The following is a 25,266-nucleotide window of genomic DNA, read 5'->3' on the forward strand; positions in this document are numbered from 1 at the left end:
CCACAAGTGTTGATGGCAATCAACGCTTGTGGCAGCGTGCCTATCTTCTTTTTTCTCCAACCCCCACCTCGCCGCTCATTCCTACAGCGCGGTACAGCGATTTCGATAATACTTTAGAGCGAAAGCCTCTTTATTGAAAAAGCAAAAATAATAGAATAATATTGACTTTAATTGATAGTTTTTATTCATTGTATGTCGTTATTTCGTATCGCTGATAATAATTGTTTACAATATCAACTTACTCGATCACTTTGTTCTCGGGCGGAATGATGCGGCCCGGCATGAAGATTTTCTTATGATATACACCCGCTGCAGCAAACTTCTGTAACAAAGAAAACTTAGATTTCAAACTACATAAATGCATGTTAAAATAAAATTCTCTACAAAAAGACTGTGTAATATAAAGTAATACTAATGTAATTAAAAGTCATTTATGTTACTGTATTGAAACATTAGAAAGTAGTAAAACTATTAACAATAAAAATCACCGGTAAAAGTAACAAAAAAATAACGAACATTTCGAAAAATACAATTATTTGAAATTTTAACAAAATTAAAAATTAGAGTGGTAACCTAACAGACCGATGACCTGATTTAACTGATAGACGATTGGCTAAAGTGATTTTAACCTAATTGATGATTGAAACCTAATTTAAACAAATATTATCTATAAAAATACTTTTTGGCCTGTAGTCCGTTGCCAAAATGTTACTTCTATGAAAGTCTGGAGACTTTCATTCGGCGTAACATCGATAATGTTTGCCGAAACACAATAACATATATATGTCTTCAAGAATCGAGCAAAAACAACATTAAAACGCCAAATACAAAAGAAACAATATTTAGGAAAAGCGTTTTCCTATCTGCGAATATATGTATATATTTGCAATGACAACATTGTTTGATAAACGTTTTAATGCAATCCTAAAGAGCGCAAGAAAAATCATTTTCCGTTCATTTTACTACTGACAATGCAGAGAACAAAATGAATCGAATCTTCCACTTTAAAAAATCACGTATCCCTTCTATTAACCGACTCGAGACACCAATTTAATTGACTGGAGTGTTTCAATTCGAGTAACGCGAGTGTAATTCAAGTTGACGGGGCCAATCAGCGCGGACACGCGCTGTTGAGTTGACAAGCGCCGTCAATGGCCAGGGTGTGTCGCCCTGTAAAATACGATCTATAAAAATAAGTAAAACATCTCTTAATACGCTTGATTATAGACTGTAGAGCAATTGATACAAATCTTCTAAGTTTAGTGAACCATCTAAGTGTTTATTAAGTAACATACTTACGATATCTTATTCTTGATGTTAACTCTAAATTTATAACAATAACTTAAGTAAAAGTGGTTTTTATTTTACACTGCTATACTGTACAAGGTCACTGGTTATACGTATAAAAGCTTTAAAGGGCTGAATGCACAGCTTATTAGTTAACAAAAAGATTTAAAACGTTTAAGTCTATTTACAATAACCTTGTATAAAATGATCACTCTGAAATATGTAATATTAATTTATTTTTCCTATTGGATTCCGGCAGGGCAATAAATTTTGCCAACACAAAGTATACAGGAACAGGTAGTAAACGATAATTTATTTTGATGCGTAGTAATCTGAATTTGTGAACGCTTTTTCTTACTAAATTATCAGTCATTGATTTTTGATAGAGAATACACTCCTTTTAACCTTTACATCCATAAACAATAACTCTTAATTTAAATTAATTTAATTTAACGAAATTTTTTACACTAATTAATAGTATCTTCTTGACTGACATATCTATTTTAATATATAACAATTAAGCATTAATCTAGTAGCATATTACTCCTGAAATATAAGAAAAAAATATCGGTGCTTAAAATGAAAATAAAAAAATTATTTTTATTTTCGAATAAAAAAAAATTATGTACTTTAACAAAATCACATTTACAGTCCCTTCGCGTTAATAAAGCACTAGCATAATCATTGTCCGTTGACTTAGCTACGCGACTCTGTAAAGTTAACTCTGTTAACCGTTGCGTTCGAAAGTATGTGATCCAAGTGATCAATTTCATAATTAAGAACAATATTAGATAGACATGGCTAGGCCGTCAGACAATGATGATTGACAGCATTCTTAACGCAAACAAGTTATAATTCGTTATCAATTTGTTATTGTCGGTAGTACTGGTTGTACAAAACTAATCGTTTATGTAACTGTTCTATTATAACACAAGCTTTACGATCAACGTACACTTGAACATTAAAACATGGTAAGCGTACATATGCAAGGACTGACATCGTAGTGGAAAATGTAACTTTCCGTCATAAAACTGGACGGAACTTTATTGCTTCGGAGTATTCTAGCACTTTTAGCACATTTTGTTAGCGGGCGTCCTGCGGGCGCTATCCTAACAACAAAAGTCGTTATTCGGAACTGCGCGTGCTGACTCGCGCCGCGAAATACTATTGCCTTTCATTACTATAAACAACCTCGAATGCAGCCCTCCTATTCACTGGAGTTAATTTTGAATTTAACATTGGTCGTATAGGTAGCCATAATTTCTCATAGCAAAGCGCATTAATTTATAAACAAAACTAAAGCGCAAGACTAAAAAATTAAAACAAAATAGGATGTGTTCACCTATCATTAACCTATCTCTGCACCGCACAAATGATTAGATGATAAAAAAATGTCTTCGGCATTAAGTTCGCCGGTACATATTGTATAAGAAATTTATAAATAAATATGCAAATTAATAAAACATTAAAATACAAGCTTACCTTTGGATCATAATATCGCGTTGTATTCGTAAGATCGAAGATTGCGCCTAAATTCGGTATATGTATTAAAAGCATCCTAATATCCCATCTAGAAAGAAAATAAAAATTGTTTATAATAAAATAGAATTATCTATGGACACGAGAAATAAATATAGTTTGTATTCACTATAGCGTTATTGACATTTGAGCATCAATCGGAACATATCTGTGTTAGGTAGAAAAGAAACATTAGTGTTATATAATGCAATTTCTAAAAGCGATAAAATATATTTGTGATTTCTATCGATATTACCAACAAAATAAAAAGGCACTTACATGTCATTATTCACAACATGTTTAACTTGGACATTCTGAAACAAAACAAAAAATAAATTAATGAATATTTCTATGGATTGAAATAATCTAGCGTAGAGGTTTTGAAAGACATCCTGAAGGTTACGTTGCCATCAAACCCGCTTCCGTGGTCAAAGACAATGAGTCTTTGAAAAAGCCGCACGTAGGCGACAGTACACTGATACAGGCCCTGATCAATCATCGGCTAGCCCTACCTCACCGGTGTCGATGAACTTTGCCCGCCTTGAGCCACCTGACGGGATCAAGTTTTGGACGGGAACATCCGAAACGTTAGCATATAAAATTTGACAACGAAAAAAGCAGGTGAAACTAATTTACGTAAAACAAACAAAATACCGTTCCAAGAAACCAAATCGATTGTTATTTAACTTCTTAAAAGGGTGAAAAAACATTAGAATTTCAAATACTGTAATTTACCCAAATCAATTTCCATAAATCTCCGAAACTCATCTCGATTGCACCCCAGGGCAAATTTTTTACGTGTAAAAAATTCAATTTAATTTAAAACCTTCTAAAATAAAATGTCAGACTACCTTAATAATAGGCTCGGATAGTAGATATTATTTATTGATGGTGTTGATGTGACATATAAGGTATATAAAATGTTTATAAAGGGCGTATGAACAGCAGGAGGAGTGTTTAAAAGGGGTAAATTTTCAATTTAAAATTTGCCGGTGGCCTTTAAGAGTGGCCGATTAAAAGATGTTCATGAATATTATACGATGAGGAATACTCGTATAAATATTGAACATTGCTTCTTAATCACGGTTTTGATTAACATTGCTCTCAGCCGATTGAATTTAACGGTGACCCAAAGATTAAATGGACGCCATCGTGTTTTTAAACAATATTAAAACGTACACGCTCTTTAATAAATTTATGGAAAAATGTCGTTTATAGTTAACGTAAACAAAATATTTTATGTTACTGTTGTAACAAAATAAGAAAATTAAATGGAAAGTGTTATAAAAAAGCAGCTCTATTTCTGGTATGTAACGAAAAATATTTATATTTGCACACATAATCGACTCTTCGGACTTCGTTGGATAAAACACAGCGGCGCTAAACTTCTACTTTGGGATTATATATAGTGGAAACCGATCTTTATTCATGTCTACATATGTAAAAAGTATCATAATTATATCAGCCTGTAGACGATCACTGCAAGGCACAAGTCTTCCCTAAACATCGCCTCGACGACCGGTATTACGTTGCTCGCATCCAGCAAGCTTTCGCGACCTTAACTATATCTAATAGATTCAGGCGTTACTTTGCGGAAGTCCATCCTAAGTAAGAAAAGAACTAATAAATAGCTACTTCCGCTATGCAGCAGTAGTCGTGCAATGAAGTACACCGCCCACCAGCCTGCTGATAAATGCGCGTGCGACAAACAATGCAAATTACACAACTACCACCGTTAATTTACTCAACACGTGTTTCACCGCTCCACGGGGCATCCTCAGGAGTAATGTTACACCGACTAGTGCCAAACACCGAGTGCTGCAGTGGCACGACTACTGTTGCATAGCGGAAGTAACTATATATTAGTCCCTTTCTTACTTAACTATATCTTAGGTATCTCTTGGTCGCCCCGCAAGAACTTTTCGGTCTCAACAGCCGCCGGATGCACGAGCCATGTGGGTTACATTGCCCACTGCCAACAGACGAATATTTCTAGCTACCTCGATGACCATGGTATGTTAAAATTATAATGATAGTTAATATTGATACAGTAAAATGAAAAAAAAAACACTTTTATATGAAAACCATATTAATGAAAGCATACAAGACACGAAGCATTCACATTCTCAAATAACATATCTTTTACAGCACAGCTAAAACTACAAGTATTTTTGGGGAATATATGGTTATTTTCTAACTGAAATATTTTATCTAAATGCACAGGTTAATAAAATAAATTATTACAAACTAATTTTATTATCTATTCACACTAAGAGATAATTAAATTTTAAAATTTAACGTGATAAAAACAGAATGCTTCGCACCGTAAACATTACTAATAAGCTGAAAACTCCTTAGGCAACTTAAAATTAAATACAGCACGACTACAGCAATATAATCGATATGATGATCTGTGAACATAAATCGATTCCATTACGATATTAATGACAATCGTAACTCTCAATCACATGGCTGAATCTGCAACCACCGAGGCGCCAATATATATCAATGAAAGCAATACAGTCAGCAGAAAAATGTAGATAATGTTACACACCTTCAATAACTAACATTAAATATATTATACTTTTAACGCTATTTATCTAATAACGAAAAGAATTCATTGGAGTAAAATTCTTATTATTTATTCAGCCCTTACTTTATATATAACACGTACCCTACCTTTTTTTTAAAATTCGGATTCCAACATATTAAATTTAATTAATCTTTACTGTATATCCATGAAGACTACTGGCAGAAGTTGTTGGCTTGTCGCATTTCAACACATAGAGTAATCACTTTACACATAGTGATTAGAATTAGATGTAGAAGCTCTAAAACTTTTTGCTGCCAAATGAGCTATAAATTCACCACTTTAAAATTTTTAATATCTGTACCTAAAAATTAACAACAAATAATAATATTAGTAAATGATTATTAAAAAAAGGCCTTTCATGTCCTAACACTTACAATGTAAATAATAATATACATATATAACCACAATTGCTAACGCTACTCGTTCCGCAAGTCCATTCGTTATGTTCCACGCCAGAAGGTGAGATAAATAATTAATGGCGGGAGTTATACGTATGTACATTACTTATTGAACTCGCTTCAACATCCCGACTAAACCTAATTGTTAGTGTTTATGATTAGATGAAATAATTTGCAACGGATTATTTAATCGAACTTGATGTCGATGAATATTAAACATAAATAATACTTTGAAAATATTAGAGTACCCAACTGGAAATTATTATGTTTCACATACATAAATCAATTTTATCACCACAATTTTAGCTGAAGGGCATCTATTACTTGATATAATCCTCCCCAAAAAGTTAGGACCGGTGGGAAGCTACCCGTATCCACCTTCTTCCGACCATCATACCCATATCGTCTGACCCTCTGGGTATACGTGCTCTGATGCAATCTGTGGTCTTCATAACCTTAAACCCTCAACCGCCGTCCGTTCTGTGGCCTATGTAGCGAGCCCACTGCAAATTCAACTTGCCAGCCCGCTAATCTACATCAGTTACTTTCGTACCTACAGATATTCTTGATTCGGTCTCTAAGAAAAATTAAACTTATTTAACTTTTATTAACGCATTTTAATTGAACTACGCTAATTGCTCGTCTGCAGAGTGTAGTGGCAGTCGGCAGAGCACAACGCTCGTGCAGCCTGTAGTCGATGGGGATGAAAGTTTCTTGAGGGGGCGATGACGAGCCAGTAAACGAAGCGTGTGTAGGCCCTAGGTGAACTGAAGACATAATCAAGGTCCTGCGATGTCGCTGGATGCGGGCAGCGCAAGACCGGTTTTTGTGACTATCTTTGGAGGAGACCTAAGCGTTGCAATGGGCGTCTATCGGCTGATATGACGATGATGATGACGATTCCATAGGGCGACGCCTATTACGTTATCAGCCGTTTCACCAAGCGACTATTAGCTGACATGAACAAATGCGTATTTTCATTTTATAATTACTAATTTAAAATGACTGTTAGGATTTTTTTTGTTTAACAGTTTAAATAGTAAATTTATGTGAATTGATATTATAATACTATATATATATATATTGATTATAGAAATTTATTAAAACAAATATTGCGACGTCATAAATCTTTTAGGATAATAGAGAAAGCAGAACTTCAACTAATTCAGCGATACAACGAAACTCCGCCGAATGACACGAACGAATAAAATAATCAGCGTTGAGGGTAAATAAATCGCAGATTACCCGCTGACAAAAATGTACGACGCGACGACACATTACTTACGATGTGTCGAGGCGTGCAATAAAAGTGAGTTTGCATTTTTACGACACACCACTTGTACATTTGCAAACACCGTGGGGGATGATTACCACCTGCCGAGATAATTATGACTACTCGCCGATGTATTAATTAGGAATTGAGAAAAAATATTGCACTGTGAAATCCTTTTTTATCGAATAATGTTGTGAAGACGAATTCTGCAAAATTTGTGTTAATTTTTTATAAATATTGATATATTAACAGTAAAGTATATTGTAAATGCGCCATTCAATAAGTTCCTTGTCTAACATATACTTAGTCTAGCCATAAATTCTTTTACTGACTGTTTACATACATTTAAAAAAAAATTTAATTTGAAATTCAAACTTTAGCTTCTGCCGATGATTGACCTTCGGCAGATTCGAGCTTAACCCTTTGGACTATAAATTGTGGTCAGCGCTAGAAGACATGGCCTACTATAAGCGTCACCTAAATATTGAATCGCTCAAGTAATCTTTAGAGTCAGCATTGATCTAGCTTCCAATGGAAACCGTTCGTAAATCTACCGACGCGTGGCCGGACCGTTTAAAAGCGAGCGTTAAAGCTTACGGTGGACACTTGGAATAACTAGTTTAGTACGTTAACATTTCTTTTTCACCCTACATAATCACATATAAAACTGTAAAATAAGATTTTTTTTACAAATTATCGGATATTTTTTTTGTAACCGAACTTATAGCTAGACTTGGTATTAAAAAGTTTAGAATCGACAAAATTTTATGACATTCTACCAGTTCGTTCACAGACATTTTAGTGACTCTTGGTTTTTTTTTTAATTTTACACGATTATTTTAAGGCTAAACCTTTCTAATGCCTATATAATGGTGCTAAATACTTAGAATTTGACTTATACTAGTGCTGTAAAGTTGTATTGTAAAACGCTATCATGAGCCGCACACCGTCTATATTACTTTCAGTAATTGATGTCAATGAGGACGTCCTACACGTAAAGTATCACTGAGATTAGTACGACTACATTTTAAGTCGGTAACGGTGTACATCGTAGCACGAGATGGAACTTCATCACAAAAACTAACCGACATAAAGACAAACATTACCTGTTTTTAGATTTTTTACATTATTTTTAAACTGGTCCGTTTCAAAAAACATTCAAGCACCGACAGTTACAATAAAGGTATCACTATTTACATGGAAAAATAAAAAAAATACTTCAACAGGGACATTAGTAACATCCACAGATGAAATACGAAAATAAACAATTTACTATGTGCTTGATATACCATTTGGGATTAACAATTCAAATATTATTGTTTAATTTGATAACACATACAAGTCAAAAAAAATACGAAGACAGTGTAGTCATAATATTCGTGCGAATTTTTCTATGTATATAAGACGACAAAGCATCGCATCTATGTTTTTACCGTTTATTAAATGAGAACTAAACAATAGGAAATGAAAGCCTGGAAGAATATAAAAAAACAATAATAAACTGGTAACTGGTAACTAAATTTTCTACTAAAAAAAAAAAAAAAAAAAAACTTACATCTGAACGTTCAGTGCGCAATGTAATGGGGCTCCGAAACAAAACATAAATAGCATTTATTCTTAAACTTTAAGCATTTCTTTACTGCTAAAAAATTCAAACGTACTCTTATAACATTTGGATGTTCTGTATCTTTCACAACATGATATTTAACTTTATTGGTCCAAAACTCGCGATTAAAATTACCTAAATTGAACAGTCAAATAAATAAAGAAGTTGTAGTAAGTTATCATTGTTAAAATAGATCGAAACATGTAAACTAATTTTAATTCATTCTTATTAATTATCTGTCCAGTTTACTAGATGTAAATAGAAGACTATAACTTTAAACCATACTTCTTTGAATGATTTATGGAATAACTTGCATAATGTTATTCCTGCTATGTCAAATAGATTTTATTGTATTTTAGTTTTTATTAACAAAAGCATAGAACTCATATTATGTAAAATGATTTAGGCAACCGCGTATTCGGTATAGTGTTGCGTCGTCATCGTGTTGTTTTTTAACATTCATCTGATCTGAAGCGTCGTTTATTCGAATAGTAATGATAGCATAATTGACATAGGGCAGCTATTGTTCCTATTGTGTTCCTTTCATATTACGGTTTTGTCGCCTTGTAAGCGAACGTCATCACTTATTGTTTTAAGGGTCGTCACTCACTCCTCCTTTAATCGGTGATATGGGCGATGCGGTAGATTTGTAAAAGGCGGAGCTCTCCTGATCACAGTTCGAAAGCATTTCCAGACGTTTCATTTACTCGTTTTATTAAACTACCAGTGCGAACAACGCAGGCATGTGTTAATGTCATATCATTAAGTGATTTAGTGAGTGTTTGCCTTTTTCTATTTAAATTGTCAGCTATATACTTTTTGATTCTAATTGATTTGGCATACGGATGTCACTAACGGCTTACATTTATTTGTTACGTGTTACATCTTTTAAAAAACAATATTCTAAAAATTCTTTTTATTAATTAGGAGGTATAATAAATCTGCTACTATTAAAAAAAAAAAATAATTGCAGAGAATACTGCACCCGGCGATAAATATAAAAAGGAATCCATAAATAATTAGTATTTATTATTTCTAAATCAATTACATTTACTATAACTGATATCTTAAATTAATTTTTATTATGTCCTACCTTTCTTAGAGTAATAATTAATATTCGACTCTCCAACAACATAAAATTCAACTAGTTAGAACTCTGATATTTTTTATTTTTTTATAAGTATATGAATATTGGACAATCCGCAAGGTAGACAAAAGAAAATCGAGGCTTCTGTAATGTGATGCTGGCGAAGAATGCTAGGCATACCGTGTACTGCCAGGAAAACCATGAGATCCGATCTCGGTCAGCTTCGTATGAACACCAGGTTCTCTCCAATTTGATACAAGCGGATTCCGGGTTACTTCGGCCACATAGTTCAGTGGTAGCCAGAGAGTATCGATATGCTGGTTGTCCAACGGAAGAACTCAGAGAAAAGCAGGTAAGAGACCTGTGAAAGCAACTCGTTGTATCCTTGACAAAGGCTTTACAAAAAGTGACCTTCAGAAATGAATATAAACGACCAAAGAGAATTAATACTTACAATATATTAAATTATCTGTAACAAACCTAACATATGTATGTTATATGAAATCTAATACTATAACTATAAAATTATATACCAAATAAAATTGTGCATTACTATCGTGTGATTTTTAATTGGACATTCCGTATCATGAGAAGCAAAGGTAATATATTAGTTTAAAACAGTCCGACATCAATAACGACCGTGTAAGAATGTATACACAATAGCTGTGAATAATCCCCCTGTCCCGACTCTCCGTTTCAAATAAGACATTAAACTTAACATACTAAGTGTCAAGTGATCACTAAAACGTAATCCTTGGTGTCAAAGTAATTGATATGTGGCCAGTCTATCGTGTATGCGGGCTTTGGATTCACAAAAGCCAGCTTCGTTTTACTGATCCAGGATCAATTATTTATTTGAACCTTATACGGGTCGATATAAAAATTAAAACGTAATGATTTTATCGCCTCAAACATAAATTTAGCACCGACGCTGTAATTTATAGACTTTTAATAAAAACATTTAAGCTCGAAATTTTTGAATATTTGATAAGTTTTTATTATATTAAAGTGTATCGAAATTTTTAATTATCTTTAATACTATTTATTGTACACGCTAGAAAATATATACATAGTTTTTAACATGATCAACGGGGTCTAAACTGAACGATCTATTTATTACTAACGAAATAGAGTTTGCTATCTAATCACGCCTAGGCGTTAAATTCACACAAGCAGTGTTAACTTGGAAAAACTTTTGTTTACTAGAAAGGTAAATGGACCGGCAACGAAGCCGCCGCCCCATGCACAGGTCCGAACCACGCTCGATATCACAGAAGCCGAAGCAATACACGCCGACTAAAACCACGACACGAATGGCTTAACATAGTACGTCACAAACTACAAAACGAGAATGTTCTTTCCGGACGCCCAGACGGCCTACCATGTACTGCTCACAGTGGAGCTGGACACATGTCTGGTGCAAATCTTCACGGGGCACAGGCGATTCTCAGAGTACTTGTATAGGTTTGTGCTCAAAGGGAGACCCTCGTGCATCTATGACCCAGGGGTGGACTACACCGTAGTGCACGTAATTTTTGCTGTCCCGTACATAGAGGGCTTAGACTGGCTTGTGAAGTGGAAATGAGAAGGAGCATTGCTTGCGACAGCATTGTTTCCTGTTTGGAAAATGAGGAGAGCTGCCACACTTTCTTGTGGTTTTGTTGCAGAATGGTGGGTGATGTAATTAAGCGTAACAAATCCATGTAACAAGAAATGTGCCGAGGGATGGGAGGCGATACGTGAATGTTATCATGTGGGTGAATCCTGTGAGAAAGATAGAAAAATAAAATAACTACAAAAATGGTCACGGTGCTCAGCAGTCAGTACATCAAATGGGTATGGGGATACCTTAAATATAAGGTCAAACAGATCTCAACGCAAACCAACGTTTTAAATACCAATTTATCTCAATATTGCAATAATATTACGAGGACATAGCGTGATAACTATCGGGTAGTCCCTTAACGGTGCCACATTAAAATACGAAAGGAATGGCCAGTTAAATTCGAATTCCAAAGCTCGTTTGAAGCGATTAATCGGTTGAAAAACCGATGGATCGTATGTCGGGAGCATTTATCGAATCTAATTGCGACCACCGCGCCGAACTTCGACTCAAGGCGTGCTGGGTGGTGTGATGGCCAGTCATGATATCCTTGTGTCAACCATCATTTTACTTAGACTACAGGAATTTAAAAAAGTATTAAGAAATCAGCTTGTACACAAACAAATATGTACCTTGTGTTACTATGTGGTGCACCATATCCAAAAATTGATGGTTTCAGAAATAAAAAATAGTAATCATAATAGAAAAAGAAAAAGTATTTTGAAAAGCGGCTTAATACATATTACAACTAATTAACATTTACTATCTGTCCTTGTAGAATTGGCCTGTCCCATCACAATAAAAAATCTAACATATTTAGAGTGTTCACTTTATTCAGGGTGATTGGACATAGGTGGATTTTAAAGCTTTTTTCAGATGAATGAACAAAAAGCCCTGCAATTAACTCATTTAAAACTTTAACACGTATAACCAATAACCCTGTGTACTCTATTCATAAACAATTTGCGCCAAACTTTTAAATATATAATATGCGAATAACTTAAAAGGCGTTCACAATAGGTGATAATACTTCATGATAAAAGAGATGAGAATCTTTAAGACATGTAACCGCAGTATCATCATCTGTATGAATAGTGATAGAAGCGAAGTGTGCTCGTTTTCTTAGAAGCTTCACGTGTTGTTTGTGATAAGCTTGAATCAAAAAATTTGTCATTTAAAAAATTTCATAATGTACACACTTCCTCATTTGTTAATTAGTAGACCTAATTTTGTCCGTTTGCAAAAGCACCAGAAGACGATCAGACAGTGACACATGGAATTAATAAGAGACACCATCGTCTCATGCACGCAAAGTATTATAGTATAATTATAATAAAGGCACCAACATTTAAATGGGGCGGAAAGTTTCTAAAAATAATAGCTAATGGACACCCTAACCAATATCAGTTTTCGGGTGTTGCGAAATTAAAAGCTTAATTGTACGTTTTTTATCGTACGGGCACGCGCTAAATCTGGCCAGAAAGAAAGTATTTCATGATAATTTAAATTCAAAGCGAAAATCGTCTGCAGGAGAATAAAAAATGATTCGAGACTTAATAAATTTATCCCAGTTCGTTATAAACGTAAAAAAAAATTAAATCATCAATTAGTTGATTCTTCGCTTTCAATTTTTTTGCACACTTAACTTACTATTTATACGATTTTCTACAAACTTCTTAAATAAATAATAATAATTCTCGTAAGTTTTTTAAACATTAAAAAATAACGGAATGAGGAGGATAAACGTCTTACTATGGCTAGTATTTTGACTAGCTACGGTGCCCTTCAAACTAGTACGTACACTAATACCTTCCAACTATTGAAATTGATTATTTTCTAAACATTCTCTAACAATTTAAATAAAACAAACGTGGCATGAAGATTTTACTAGAATATAATTCACAAACAATTTTTTAGAAGTGCCAAATTAACTTCGTTCGTATTGGTGTATTTTTCACTATTCACAAAAACACGTAAATACTACATAAATAATTTTTTCAAAATATAATATAAAAAGGTTATAAATGATCCAGCTGAATTTTTGAAGTTGGTAATTTCGTTTCATTTATTATTTGAAACATATAATGAAAACAACGTTTATACGAAAATAAACTTACTGCAAAAATAAATAGGAAAAACATCGCAAACTGGACTTAAAAATAAAGTAAGGAATTTTCAAGGTCTGGTTTGGACAAAACCGCTTTGAGATAGTCGGAAGAGTTTTCAACGCCTTGCCCTATCACAAACGAGTGGCAGACAATTTGATGCTCTACGCAAATACGCTCGTTAAAGAGGTGTGGCTTCTCTGCGTAATTACACCCGCTGCTCTTGCGGTGACGGTGCAATTTAAAAACAAGACGACGTCGCAAAACCTGGGAACAACCTTGCACACGTATATTTTTTATGTCATTCCCAACACGAAATATTTATATCAAAACGTCTTGCGAAAGGAACGCAAACTAAATGTAATATGTTTTTTTATAAATTTATATTAAAAAAACTTATATTATTCGCTATTATATACAAAATTTGAATAATGTACTATCAAAGAAAATATAAATATATACGCCAGCTTTATTCAACTCGAGTGTATATCAATAATAATAAAAAATATTAAGACATGGTTGCTAAGTAATAATTACCTCGTACATACATCAGTTTCGATAATTGAAATTTTTTTTTCAGAAATCAACTAAAGTGGAAAACTGTCGATAAAAAAAATCATTATAAGTAACCAAAGAGCAAAATTTAATGTGAAGACGTTTATATTAGTTAAAACGAACATATCGTCAAATATTTCCATCACTAATAATTACCTTGTACTTTTTTTTTAAATTACGTTTGTTTCATAACTAAGGAACCTTATTACAAAAAACATCTAAATAATTTATTAATATGAAAACATTTAAACAATATTGTTTAACCACTTAGTTTAATAAAAATCATTTATTTTAGAGGTAACACATTACGACCTTATAATTGCACAAAGCTATAATTTCGTTGCAATCACGTCGTTCGCATCGCGTTTATAAAGGATCCTTAAATTCCTTACATGACAGCCATCTGGCAATGAAAGTATTTAAGAAACATTTTCACCGGCGGCGTCCGCATGGGTAATACCCGCCAAATATCGCACATGACAACTGACCGACATGCAAATGAAAGGATACAAAACACCCACCATTCAACACGTTACTTTGTATAAAAATTGGACGTATTACACTTTACATTCTTTGCAAACATTTTTTCTGGAAGTGCTTGTACTAAAATGTATGATTAAAATGCTATTTAATATGTGAACTGTTTCTGGAAACTTAGATACAACATTAGCTAATTTTACGACGGACATAACGCTTCTATGTGGCATAATTCCGTGATTCCTGATCAAAATAAAACAGTAAAGAAAACTGATTACACGGTGCTCCCACGATCTCGTGCCCTGGCGGCTTGTATAGTACGAAAGTTGGCGCGTACGTGTCAAAAGATGTAATTATGAAGAAAGGTAATCAGCGACGCGAACCGGCGCAAGAGCGACGTTGATTGAGCGATAAATTTATTGAAGATTAATCATCTGATTGCGACAATCGGTAGCCGAAGTCGCTCTCAATATTAAGACGGCACGCCGAGATATACACAATATAACTTGATCAACATTACCTGTACTAGTCAATCTAGCTTCACTTTGAGATACATTTTAGTTCTAACTTCATAAAATATGCATAAATTTTGTAATAATATTAAAAGTTAGTTAAGACTTTTTACATTTTTAAAACTTATTACAAAGCTTAAAAACTTCATTAATAACTTGATTTGCATTAATAAAAAAGGCGTAACCAATACTTTGAACATACGTTTAACATAACAAACACAAATAAAAAATATATCAATGTATATCCAATCAAATAAACAGTGTCGGCGCCACGGAGTCGCCGTAATTCGGGTCATATTTTTGATTCAGGATCTCTGTCGTGACTGACTCTTATGTTGTGACGCTGCGCATTAAATATGATCATCTGCTAACTTATTGCAGCGGCAGAGCAGGAACGGTAACATAAGATATATCAGCATGGACAAATAAGTCGCAAAATACAGATGGCTTTGGTGATTATCTCAAGAAGTACGTCATCGTTTAATATTTATCCACGACTACTACATACATTAAACGTTTTTAAATATTCATACAAGCTCTTACATGCGGTTTGAAAAGGGCGGCATCGAATATCTCGGCGAAGACAATAAATTGAACAGATAGACTCACGCATTGTTATTTCACGTCAAAAATATCAGACAAGGTGATTTAATGACACGAGCTCATACTTGTACGAGCGGCGACAACCGCAGAGCTAGCAGATTCATCGTAGCGCGACCTTTATAACATAACGTATACTCCAACTTGCGTTGTTTGAATGTAGGCGGAATGATGGCGCCTGAAACGTATTATAAATCCTCTCACTCAAAGAAATAATCCTCTGTGATTTCAAGACGAAACGCCTACAACAGAAAACTGAAAGTTAATTATGAATCGTCTCAAACGTATTCATTTTTAATCGAAGTAAGTACTAGCTTGGGGCTATCGTTCTAAATAGCCTGACTAATTAGGCGGACTAGGTAACAAGGACTGATATACGTGTATGGACATTGTTTTCTCGCGCAGTTCGTGTAATTTCGATCCTATGAGATTGTTCATAAGGTTGTTTAAGGTGTAGTGGTGGTATAACGCGTGTGTTCTGAGGGCTTCGCGATGGCGGGACATGATAGGCCGCCCACGCCGAGGCGCCTCGCCGCGAAATTCGTGAGAAGGGCTCAGCGGCGCCGAGCGGTAATGTAATGACCGATAAAGCAATGTATATGTTTGCAGCGATGATGCGAGCACTGTTCGTTATATTTATGCATACTTGTTTTATAATTGTTTATGTTCTCCATTTGCGACTGTTTTGTAGTAAAAAAGACATACATATTCGTAAGACAGTAATACCATCGATAACCGACTAATTAAGAGATTTTACTTGACCAGAGTTCAAGATAATGCTTCGTAATGAAAATAATTATGTCTAAAGGAATACCGTTAAAGCAATAACAATCGATCATTATTGATTCAGGAAATGTAATATTATTTTATACTCTATTATTTTATAGTAATGAATATGTTTTAAATTTTAGTGTGTACAATATTAAACATACAGGCTAGCAGATCTAATAATATCTTGGACTCGCATTAAAAAAAAATAACAAAAATATAAAATTACAGCCTTGTTACATTTCATAAACAAAGAAGTGTAATATGTGTACTATGCTAGTCGTACACAAAACAAATATAGTATCTGTATATAATAATTAACAAGTTTTATTTACCACAGAACTTTTATCTATTTTGATTCGTAAACGATATGTAGCATCAATAAATTTTCAAAGTGTATGTATATAAATAATATAAAATGCAGGAGTAATAACAGTTTAACAACTGTGTTTATATGTATACGAATCTATAGAATGCTGGCTTGAGGTCTTGAAAAAAAACAAACAACAAAATTTTATGAAACATCCGCAACATGATTCATACCGGATTTTCCATTAAAATTCCGTTTAATAGATTGTTTTTGATATCAATGACAATTAATACATAAGACTGTATGGAACAAGTGTCATAAAATTGAAAAGTCTTCGATAAAAACCTAAAAAAATGGGACATTTTTAAAATGAATCTATTTAAATTATTCCTAGTAATTAAAGTAAATAAGGTACAATAATTTCTTCATCTAGCAGTCATTTAAAAATGACACCAAAGTTATCTATGCCAACATTTTCAGTCAAGTTTGAATAAAACCAACACGATTCTTGGGAAAGTTGCCGTCAAAGCCGCGCCGACGGGGCGTGGCAACACACACCTCTCTATTCCAGTTCAGCTTCTCGATGATGCTGCCACACCATCTCCAAGTAGCTAATTAAACTGTTCGAGTTTGAGTTACAATTCACGCCTCCTTTCAAATAACTTTACAACCCTAAAAAATAATTAATTTCATGGATTTAAGGAAGCAATCAAAAATACCCAAGCAGGAAAATTAACTCTTTATTTGTTTTACACCATTACACGTCAAGTATTTTTTTTTGCAATTTTTCAATAATCACTTCATCATCATCATTACATTCGCCGATAGACCGCATAGTCACTTAATGTTTTGTTAAAAAAAGTTTTCTTCCCTACTCAAATGATACAATCATAGCGCAAATTCAAATTCATCTCGTTGACATCAACTTGAAAGTGGTAACTAGGATTCAACTTAAATCAGCTTGGCTAGACTAACTTTACACGTGACACTAGAATCCTTAAAGGTAAATGTAAAATAATACAGGCCCAGAATAAAGGCTAAAAGAGGCGACAACAAGGATAAATACGCTACAGTCATAATCAATGCCGAACACCGTGACGCTCACGAGTGGGTCAGACGATAGTGGCTTACCGCGGGATATTTGAATACGCCGCCGATTACCCCGGCTTCTATCAATGTTTAAACAGCAATTATCGGAGTTTCGTTTGAAAATATTACCGAGGGAACGGTCATAATAAAGAAATTAAGATTGTGACCAGATAAACTGTGAATTATCGACGATAAATTCAGCGATCAACAAGCAACGTACGCGTGTAAATTGAATTAAAAGATAAGAGCTGAGGCGAAGAGGCTTTTGCGGAGAAAATTAATATGGCTGTTTGACCTGGAGCATATTCAGAGCGACGACCTCCAGATACAGGCTCATAAAGATAACATTACAGCGTAAACTAATGTGTTAAACGCAAGTAAAACATTTATACTTCAATATGCTAATACAACACGAATATTTCCAATAGAAGCTTTCACGTATAATGTTAAAGAGTATTAACATAAGTCAGCGATGCAGCGGCAATAGTTTATTAGCCTTATTTTCGTGGTCAAGCAACAGCCGATCCCTGTACTGTCTGTGGACCATAGCTGTGATTTAAAGCCCATCTTCCGAGTAACTACATGCCTGCTCCCAGTCTAAATGAACATTTTTGAACAGGCCCATAAAAAAGTACTTAATAAATTCCTCATTTACGTGTACGTTAATTAATTATGTGTTGACGATGCTCTATCAACAAGTCGAAAATTAGCTGACAAAATGATTATGAATATGCATATTAAAATTAACTCGCTTTTACAAAAATTGTACACGGTCGATTTTATGACTGCGATAAACCAACGAAGTCCATTAAACATGTAGTTAATAAAAAAAAAACTTTACAATGATAGAAAATAATAATGTCGGCAAAGTCCTTCAACTTTGTTTTGGTCGTCAACGAAGATGAACAGTACATCCGCATGTTTAATTGGATGAATGCTTTTTAATAGAATCGAATGATATCATTGACGAAAACTCCGAACATTTAATTTATCGTGGATTTATACAATTATGATATCAACGTACCGCAAAATTTCCAAAAAAAATCACATACGTTGACGTATGACCCCAACTCAATATTTATCACTTAAAAATATTTTATGAGATTAAATTGCAGTGATTGCACTAATAATAAAAAAAATCATGATACTAGTATTTAAATTGATTAAAACTTGATCTTTAATAATAAAGACGACAAGAGAGAAATAAATATTAAGTATTAGTGAATTTTGATAAGAAATTTATTTTCTTATAATGATTTATGTGTATTAATTTGCATCATTTCCAACTCAGAATTTATTTTCATGTAATATTGCCGTTTTAAATAACAATTAAATTATATTAAATCAACGAAAATAGCAGACGGAAATTTATAATGTCATAAATCAAGAGGGAATTCCTACCTCACGTCTTAATTTGCATCGCTCCGAGCCAACCGGGAACACTAACGAGTCACAAACGAAAACAACGAATCGAACTATTAATTTTTGTGTCCCCAAAAGCAGCAGACATTAAAAATTCATATCATCGGTATTAAATGGATTTTTATAGCGATTTATTGACTTCTATTTGGAATGTTTCGTTAGTCAATAAAGAAATATCCACATCAATTTACTTTTGATACACTGATATTATTATTCAATAATAATAACTGATAATTATTAAATAAATATAATTTTATTGATAATATTTTGAATTAAGAACAATCTTATACATAGCAAAATTAACATTTTAAGCAATTTACGTTTTTCCATAATCTATAGTAAATAAAGAAAAAAAAAACCGAAAAGAGAGTCCCTTGTGAAGAACAGGATATAAATAATAACAAATAAATGTAGTAATCGTAAAAAGCCTCCAGAAACTACATTTAATATTACTCAAAGTAATCGATGGCTTGTTTATTGAAGTTGGAATGCAATTAAATAATCACACTGTGCCGGCACTTAATCACGGTGAGATATCTTATTTAGTAGCGACTAATGAGCGGTGAAGATCACATTTGGTAATGGTGATACAGGGATATTAATCAAACGCTTTCGATTCACAACTTATGCTCAACGATTAGGGTATTCATGTTGACATAATGGCCGGGCAAACAGAGTTAAACGATTTGATTTTTCATTGCCTGGTTAATACCGAGGGAGAAAGTAGTCTGTAAGAGGTCGTTCCACAAGGGTCTTAAATGAGGTGAGACATCTTCCTTTATTTTAGTAATATTTTAGCGTCCTATTCTAAACATATCGTTTTTTATAAACAACGAATGGATAACAAATTGAGTTAAAAACTACTAGTAGGCACACAGCATAACTATTTCTAAAAACAAATCACAAAATTTGTCTTTCATTGGCAGTATAACTTTTTATCGAGAGTAACTAACTAAAGTAGCATCGCGGAGATGACAATATTTGCACAACAAACACCAAAGGTAAGCACCACTAAGTTACTTTTTAAAGAATATCATAGTCAAAATATACTACAAAAAGAATTTTGCATTACGATACCTTTTAATGGGTAAATCGTATAAATTTAAATTATTGAATATTCTCGAAAATGAAATGGATTTGAGGAGATAATACTTATTTTTATGTGATTCATGAGGTCAACATTTAGGATCAAAAATGCCAAAGATTCTTCAGGAATCTGTGTACCGCCCCCACAAAATTTATCAAGCGACCTCCAGACAACCAGATCAAATAGAAAATAATACAAAAATAAATAACGCAATGTCTCTCACTACAGACAGCGTACATATTGCGCACAATTTAATTCTAGAAAATGTTAATAGACTCTATAAACAGACATCGGTACATACAATACTTGCTCTTAATAATAGCATTAAAGACGCAGTAACAACCGACTGCATGTCTAAAAGATCGATTAACAACTTAAGAAGATCGCGTCGGTATCGTGCGTAAAAAACATTACCAAGTGTAGACAATGCGTACATGCTTGCTTAGCACGCAAATGAGTACCGAGTACATTGTGTGTTAAACGGTACGCAGTCAAAGGGAACGTCGCTTAATAAACACATTACAAGCGCAATATTGGGCACTCGCGCACAGTTGACGTGATTAAAAGACTGGAACGTGGGATCAGACGCAGAAAGATAACATAGATGGCATACAGTTAATTATAACTACCCATTACATTAGTGTGGAAAATCGGTTTACGAAATGTAATGTATAGTTTGTGGCTAACTTGAATCTCATTTTAATGTTACAACATTCTTTTGAACGTTTCTTCTCGAACGTATTGTTCGTTTTATTTTTGATTTCGTGAATGACGAATATAATGCTATTTCATTCATTTATTTATTTATTAACACGTTTTCAATCTAATTAATCTGTATACCTGTATCAGGAACGGATTTTTTTCTATCTATATTCAAACACACTATATATATCACGCGGTTTCTTGTGTATATATATTAACGACTGTGCTGGGTACCGTATATTCGTTTTGTGAAAACTTAATATGTAACTTTTGTCATAGTGCAACAAAATCTGTTAGGGAAAGGTTATTTTTTTCGCGGGGTTATAAATTGAAGATTTTTTTGCCTGCAAATGATACTTATCATCGATAAAATTGTTAATTTATAGTATGCTGCCACTTAGTAAATTACTTTTTGTTTATCACTTCCTTCTATATAAATTATATGTTTACAATAGTTTTAAAATTAACATTTGCATATACATGTATGTACACAAATATGTTACTCTATGCACATACGTACCCTTAAAATGGACACTTTTTAATATATTAATAAATGAATTCTTGGCAGTTTAGTTACATATATCAATAAAAAATTCATGAAATGTTATTAGAAATGAAATCATGAAATAAAACCACACAAAATCAATAGAAATAGGTATTCTACACCCGTTATGAGCAGCGGTAACATAAAGTACCAAATAGCATAACGCGAATGCTCTAAAGCCCGACAAGTTTCGACGAGACACAATGGAAACGCGCTTTCATGAAAATATCAATAATAGTATTGAAGGTAGTTTAGTGCGCTGTTAATGCACGGCGCGCTCGCAGACAAATTCAATTGACAGGAGCCTCCGTCCCAGCCGCAGGGTGTCCCTCGTTTACATCCAGCCGCCTATTTACGCCGCTATTGGAAATAAAATTGAGCGGCGAGATTGCATAGGAAGTCTATAAAGGCGAGATCGATTCTTTATGATCGGATTTTATTGTCGTCATCGTGCAACAAAGGCCGCGACGTTAAGGACTAGAAAATTGAGTACTCCAAGTCGACATCTTTGTACTCGAAGTCGGTAAAGCCAACGCGTACGCATAAACGCCATTAAAACGGCCCACACCATTACAAAGTGACAGTATGCATTACGACGCCAGTACGCGAGTTCCGAAGCCGGTCTAAATACGTTTACAAGATGCGTCTAGTGGCGTTATCACAAAATATGATAGATCGTCGGTTGTAGCGCGACGGTCTCCCACGCGGCACCGCCGTGATTAATTATAATTCGAATTTTATTCAAAGTGAACAGCGGACAAACTATGATACCAATCAATAAACGGTTCCATACCGGCGACGGTACCGACACGATACCACAATTTACTGTTGCCGATAGCGCGTATGAAGACGTCATTGCTGCGGTGAATAAGTTGCTTAGATTAGCCTCGGAACAATACTAGAGGCATTTCCATTGTCAAACGAATCTCACGTAACAATGGCCTAAAGTGGAGTGATTCCATCTCGGTACATTAACAGTTGCGCAATCGTAACAACGGTTACATCACAATTAAACGCCGGACAATAAAAAGATCAAATTGTAATTGTTTTGCAACAAAAATTTAAAGTTATTCATAAGCTAAATCAAAAAATGATAAACTCGAGTTACGTGCGGCATTGCTAATTAAAAATATTTAAAAATTGTAATCATAATATTAACACATTAAGTTGTTACCAACAAAAAGTTCACTCCTTCATAGTTTATAGTTAAATCATAAAAAAAAGAGATTTTATCGCAGAAGACAATTATGCGGATCGTACTTAAAAATAATTTAATAGCGTAATAGTTTTATTTAATTAATCATGTACACAATTCCAACCGACAGACGCTCACTGCAAGACACAAGGCCTCACCAAAAATCGCTACGAAGAACGGTCCTGCGCCGCCCGCATCCAGCGATTCCCGCGACCTAGACTACGTCGCTGGTCCGCCCAGTGTATATAACCCTTCTGAATTACAATGTAATACAATATATTTCCTCATGGCCCCAGTTCTCACTTTCCTGTGTAAAAAAGCACATAGGCTCCTCTTTTCAATAATGAATCCCACTTCGCTTTAAAATTTTCAGCCTAAATTTGTATTGTATGTATTCAAAAACACTTCTCACGTTTCAGATATTTTTTTTTAAATATTAGACCTACTATTTCAGGCTTGGATTTGGATAAGGAGCAGGAACCTACCGTCTACCAGCTCGCGGTCGCCAATCGAGAACAGGAGAGGAGAGGAGGAGGAGAGGAGAGGTAGTTCTGGTGATTCAATATAAGTTACGTAGGCTTTTCGCAGTCGTTACTAGAGGTGAAAAACTTTCTCATCTTCTTATGAAAACAGTTTGATCAACCTTTTAAGATTCAAATTATAGTGATTCTAATAAAAATCTAAAACAGTGAAAATCCAAAATGTATCGTCTTAACTTAATTACATTTCCCAAGATTCATCCGACAATAAAAAAATAGCATCGAATACAAACATCGTGTGAAATAATTTATCCACGTAAAATTTTCAAGTTCATAGTTTCTGTATTCAAACCGGTGTAGAAGGTGAGAACACTACACAAGCCATTCACGATGCATACCTTGTGACAGTAATCACGTCCTTATAACGACATAAATCATAAAGACGAGCTCACAAGCGCCACAAAGATACGTATGACACGCATCCCCGCGCCGCGGCTCAATAAATAACAGCCTGCTCTCGAGCGAGCAATAAGTCGCATGCGGGTCAGAGGTGAAGTGAATAAAAAACGGCCGACAATTAAATGGCGTTCTTGAAGGTTAATGAGCACAATAAATATGTTGTCGGCATCGCAGCTGCAGAGAAACAAATGCACGCTGCCTTCACACGTGAGGAGGGTTCTACAGGCTCGGGACCGAGCGACCGAGGCGCGCCATTCCAAACTGTAACGCCATTGACGACAAACGTGACTCGCACTCGGATCAAAAACTTATTCACAGCCAAATTACCATTTCACAGAGCAACTTGCGCAATTAATCTTTTAAACAATTACATCAAAACAACTTTTGTCTTATTCGTGTTAAAATTCTTCAAGACAATGACAAAATCTTCCAAAATCTATTAGCTTTATTACGTATCCAACTAACTCACAGACACGTTATTGGTCTGTCGCTTTCTAGTAGAACAAATAAATAATGTAATATATTTTGTAGTAATCACTCTATTCATCTCTTAAATTTGAAATTTTTAAAAAAATTGCTCTCTTAAATACCAACCGATGCACAATAAAAATTTGCAGCGCGCAACTATCAAATGCGCGATATTCCAGCGAAAAGTCAAACGCATGCGAAGGTCATAGAATTGACAAATGGGCCAGAATTCGATACTCATAATTTCTCTAAAATTATTCGAGTTTTTTTTTTTAATTTTCAACACTCTACAAAGTATGTACACATATAGCCCTGACATAATGTGTCATAATATGTATATGCGTATTTACTATATATATATATATAATACAAATAATCAAAGTTAATCAATCAAAACTTTTTAAATAACAGCAATAATAAAAATTTGATTCTAAAAAATTCATAAACGTAAATCATATGTCATAAATATAATCACAGCGGTTATTCCAAGTAATCTTTGTACAAATAAATCTTAGTTTTGTTGCGTCGCGGTGGCGACAAGCGCCGTCGTCGTCCAACCCCACCAAACCTTTCAGAGCATTCACACGCGAATGCACCAGACACAATTTACCTGCATTTGATTTATAATGAAGAGGGAACAGGGAAACCGCGGGTGCGAACTCATTCGGCAAACTTCACCGTCGTGGGGTATTAATGACCATTCAAAAAAGTCTCCGATGCTCGAGGTAAAATCGTCTCTTGTCTTATTCTTCAGAGCATGCGAGCGAGGGAGGGTAGTCCAACTTACAGTGGTCGGTTCACGGTATCGCAGCGGGAAGCGTTAATAGCCGGCGCCTCCCGTCGCAACACTCAACGAATCTTCGTGAGCTACGCCTATTATCAACCGTGACCTTTAGATACTTTTTTGCGTCGAACCTATTTTTATAAAAGAAGCGTGACTCTGCCTTTTAAAGCAAAACAACAAATTCCTTTCAAAACGGACTATTTAACAATAGTAGTCATAATCCGCTACTAAAATAAATATTTTTAATGTTACCTAATAATAACCAATGATAATTAAAAGGAAAAATAAATCAGTTTTTAATAATAATGAGGAAGTTATTGATAATTTGATTATCGTCTACATTGC

The 25,266-nt window shown here is 34.2% G+C and overlaps 1 protein-coding gene across 3 annotated transcripts in view; it reads right to left on the reverse strand.

Moving 5' to 3' along the window:
• The window catches only part of LOC137933826 (RNA/RNP complex-1-interacting phosphatase homolog), a 64,255-nt gene that overhangs the window by 24,957 nt on the left and 14,032 nt on the right, over positions 1–25,266 (reverse strand). For 2 of the 3 annotated variants that reach the window (XM_068777888.1, XM_068777887.1), the window contains 3 exons: positions 3,085–3,119; positions 2,770–2,857; positions 243–322 (listed from right to left, as the gene is read on the reverse strand). In XM_068777888.1, the coding sequence (XP_068633989.1) occupies positions 243–322; positions 2,770–2,857; positions 3,085–3,119 (203 nt within the window). The remainder of the gene's footprint in view (positions 1–242; positions 323–2,769; positions 2,858–3,084; positions 3,120–25,266) is intronic. The other variant, XM_068777889.1, reaches the window with a different exon arrangement.

The sequence above is a fragment of the Battus philenor genome, unplaced genomic scaffold (genome assembly GCF_028537555.1).
Source record: "Battus philenor isolate CCGP_79_NKW_IND1 unplaced genomic scaffold, ilBatPhil1.0.hap1 SCAF_14, whole genome shotgun sequence".
In the NCBI taxonomy this organism is placed as follows: domain Eukaryota; kingdom Metazoa; phylum Arthropoda; class Insecta; order Lepidoptera; family Papilionidae; genus Battus; species Battus philenor.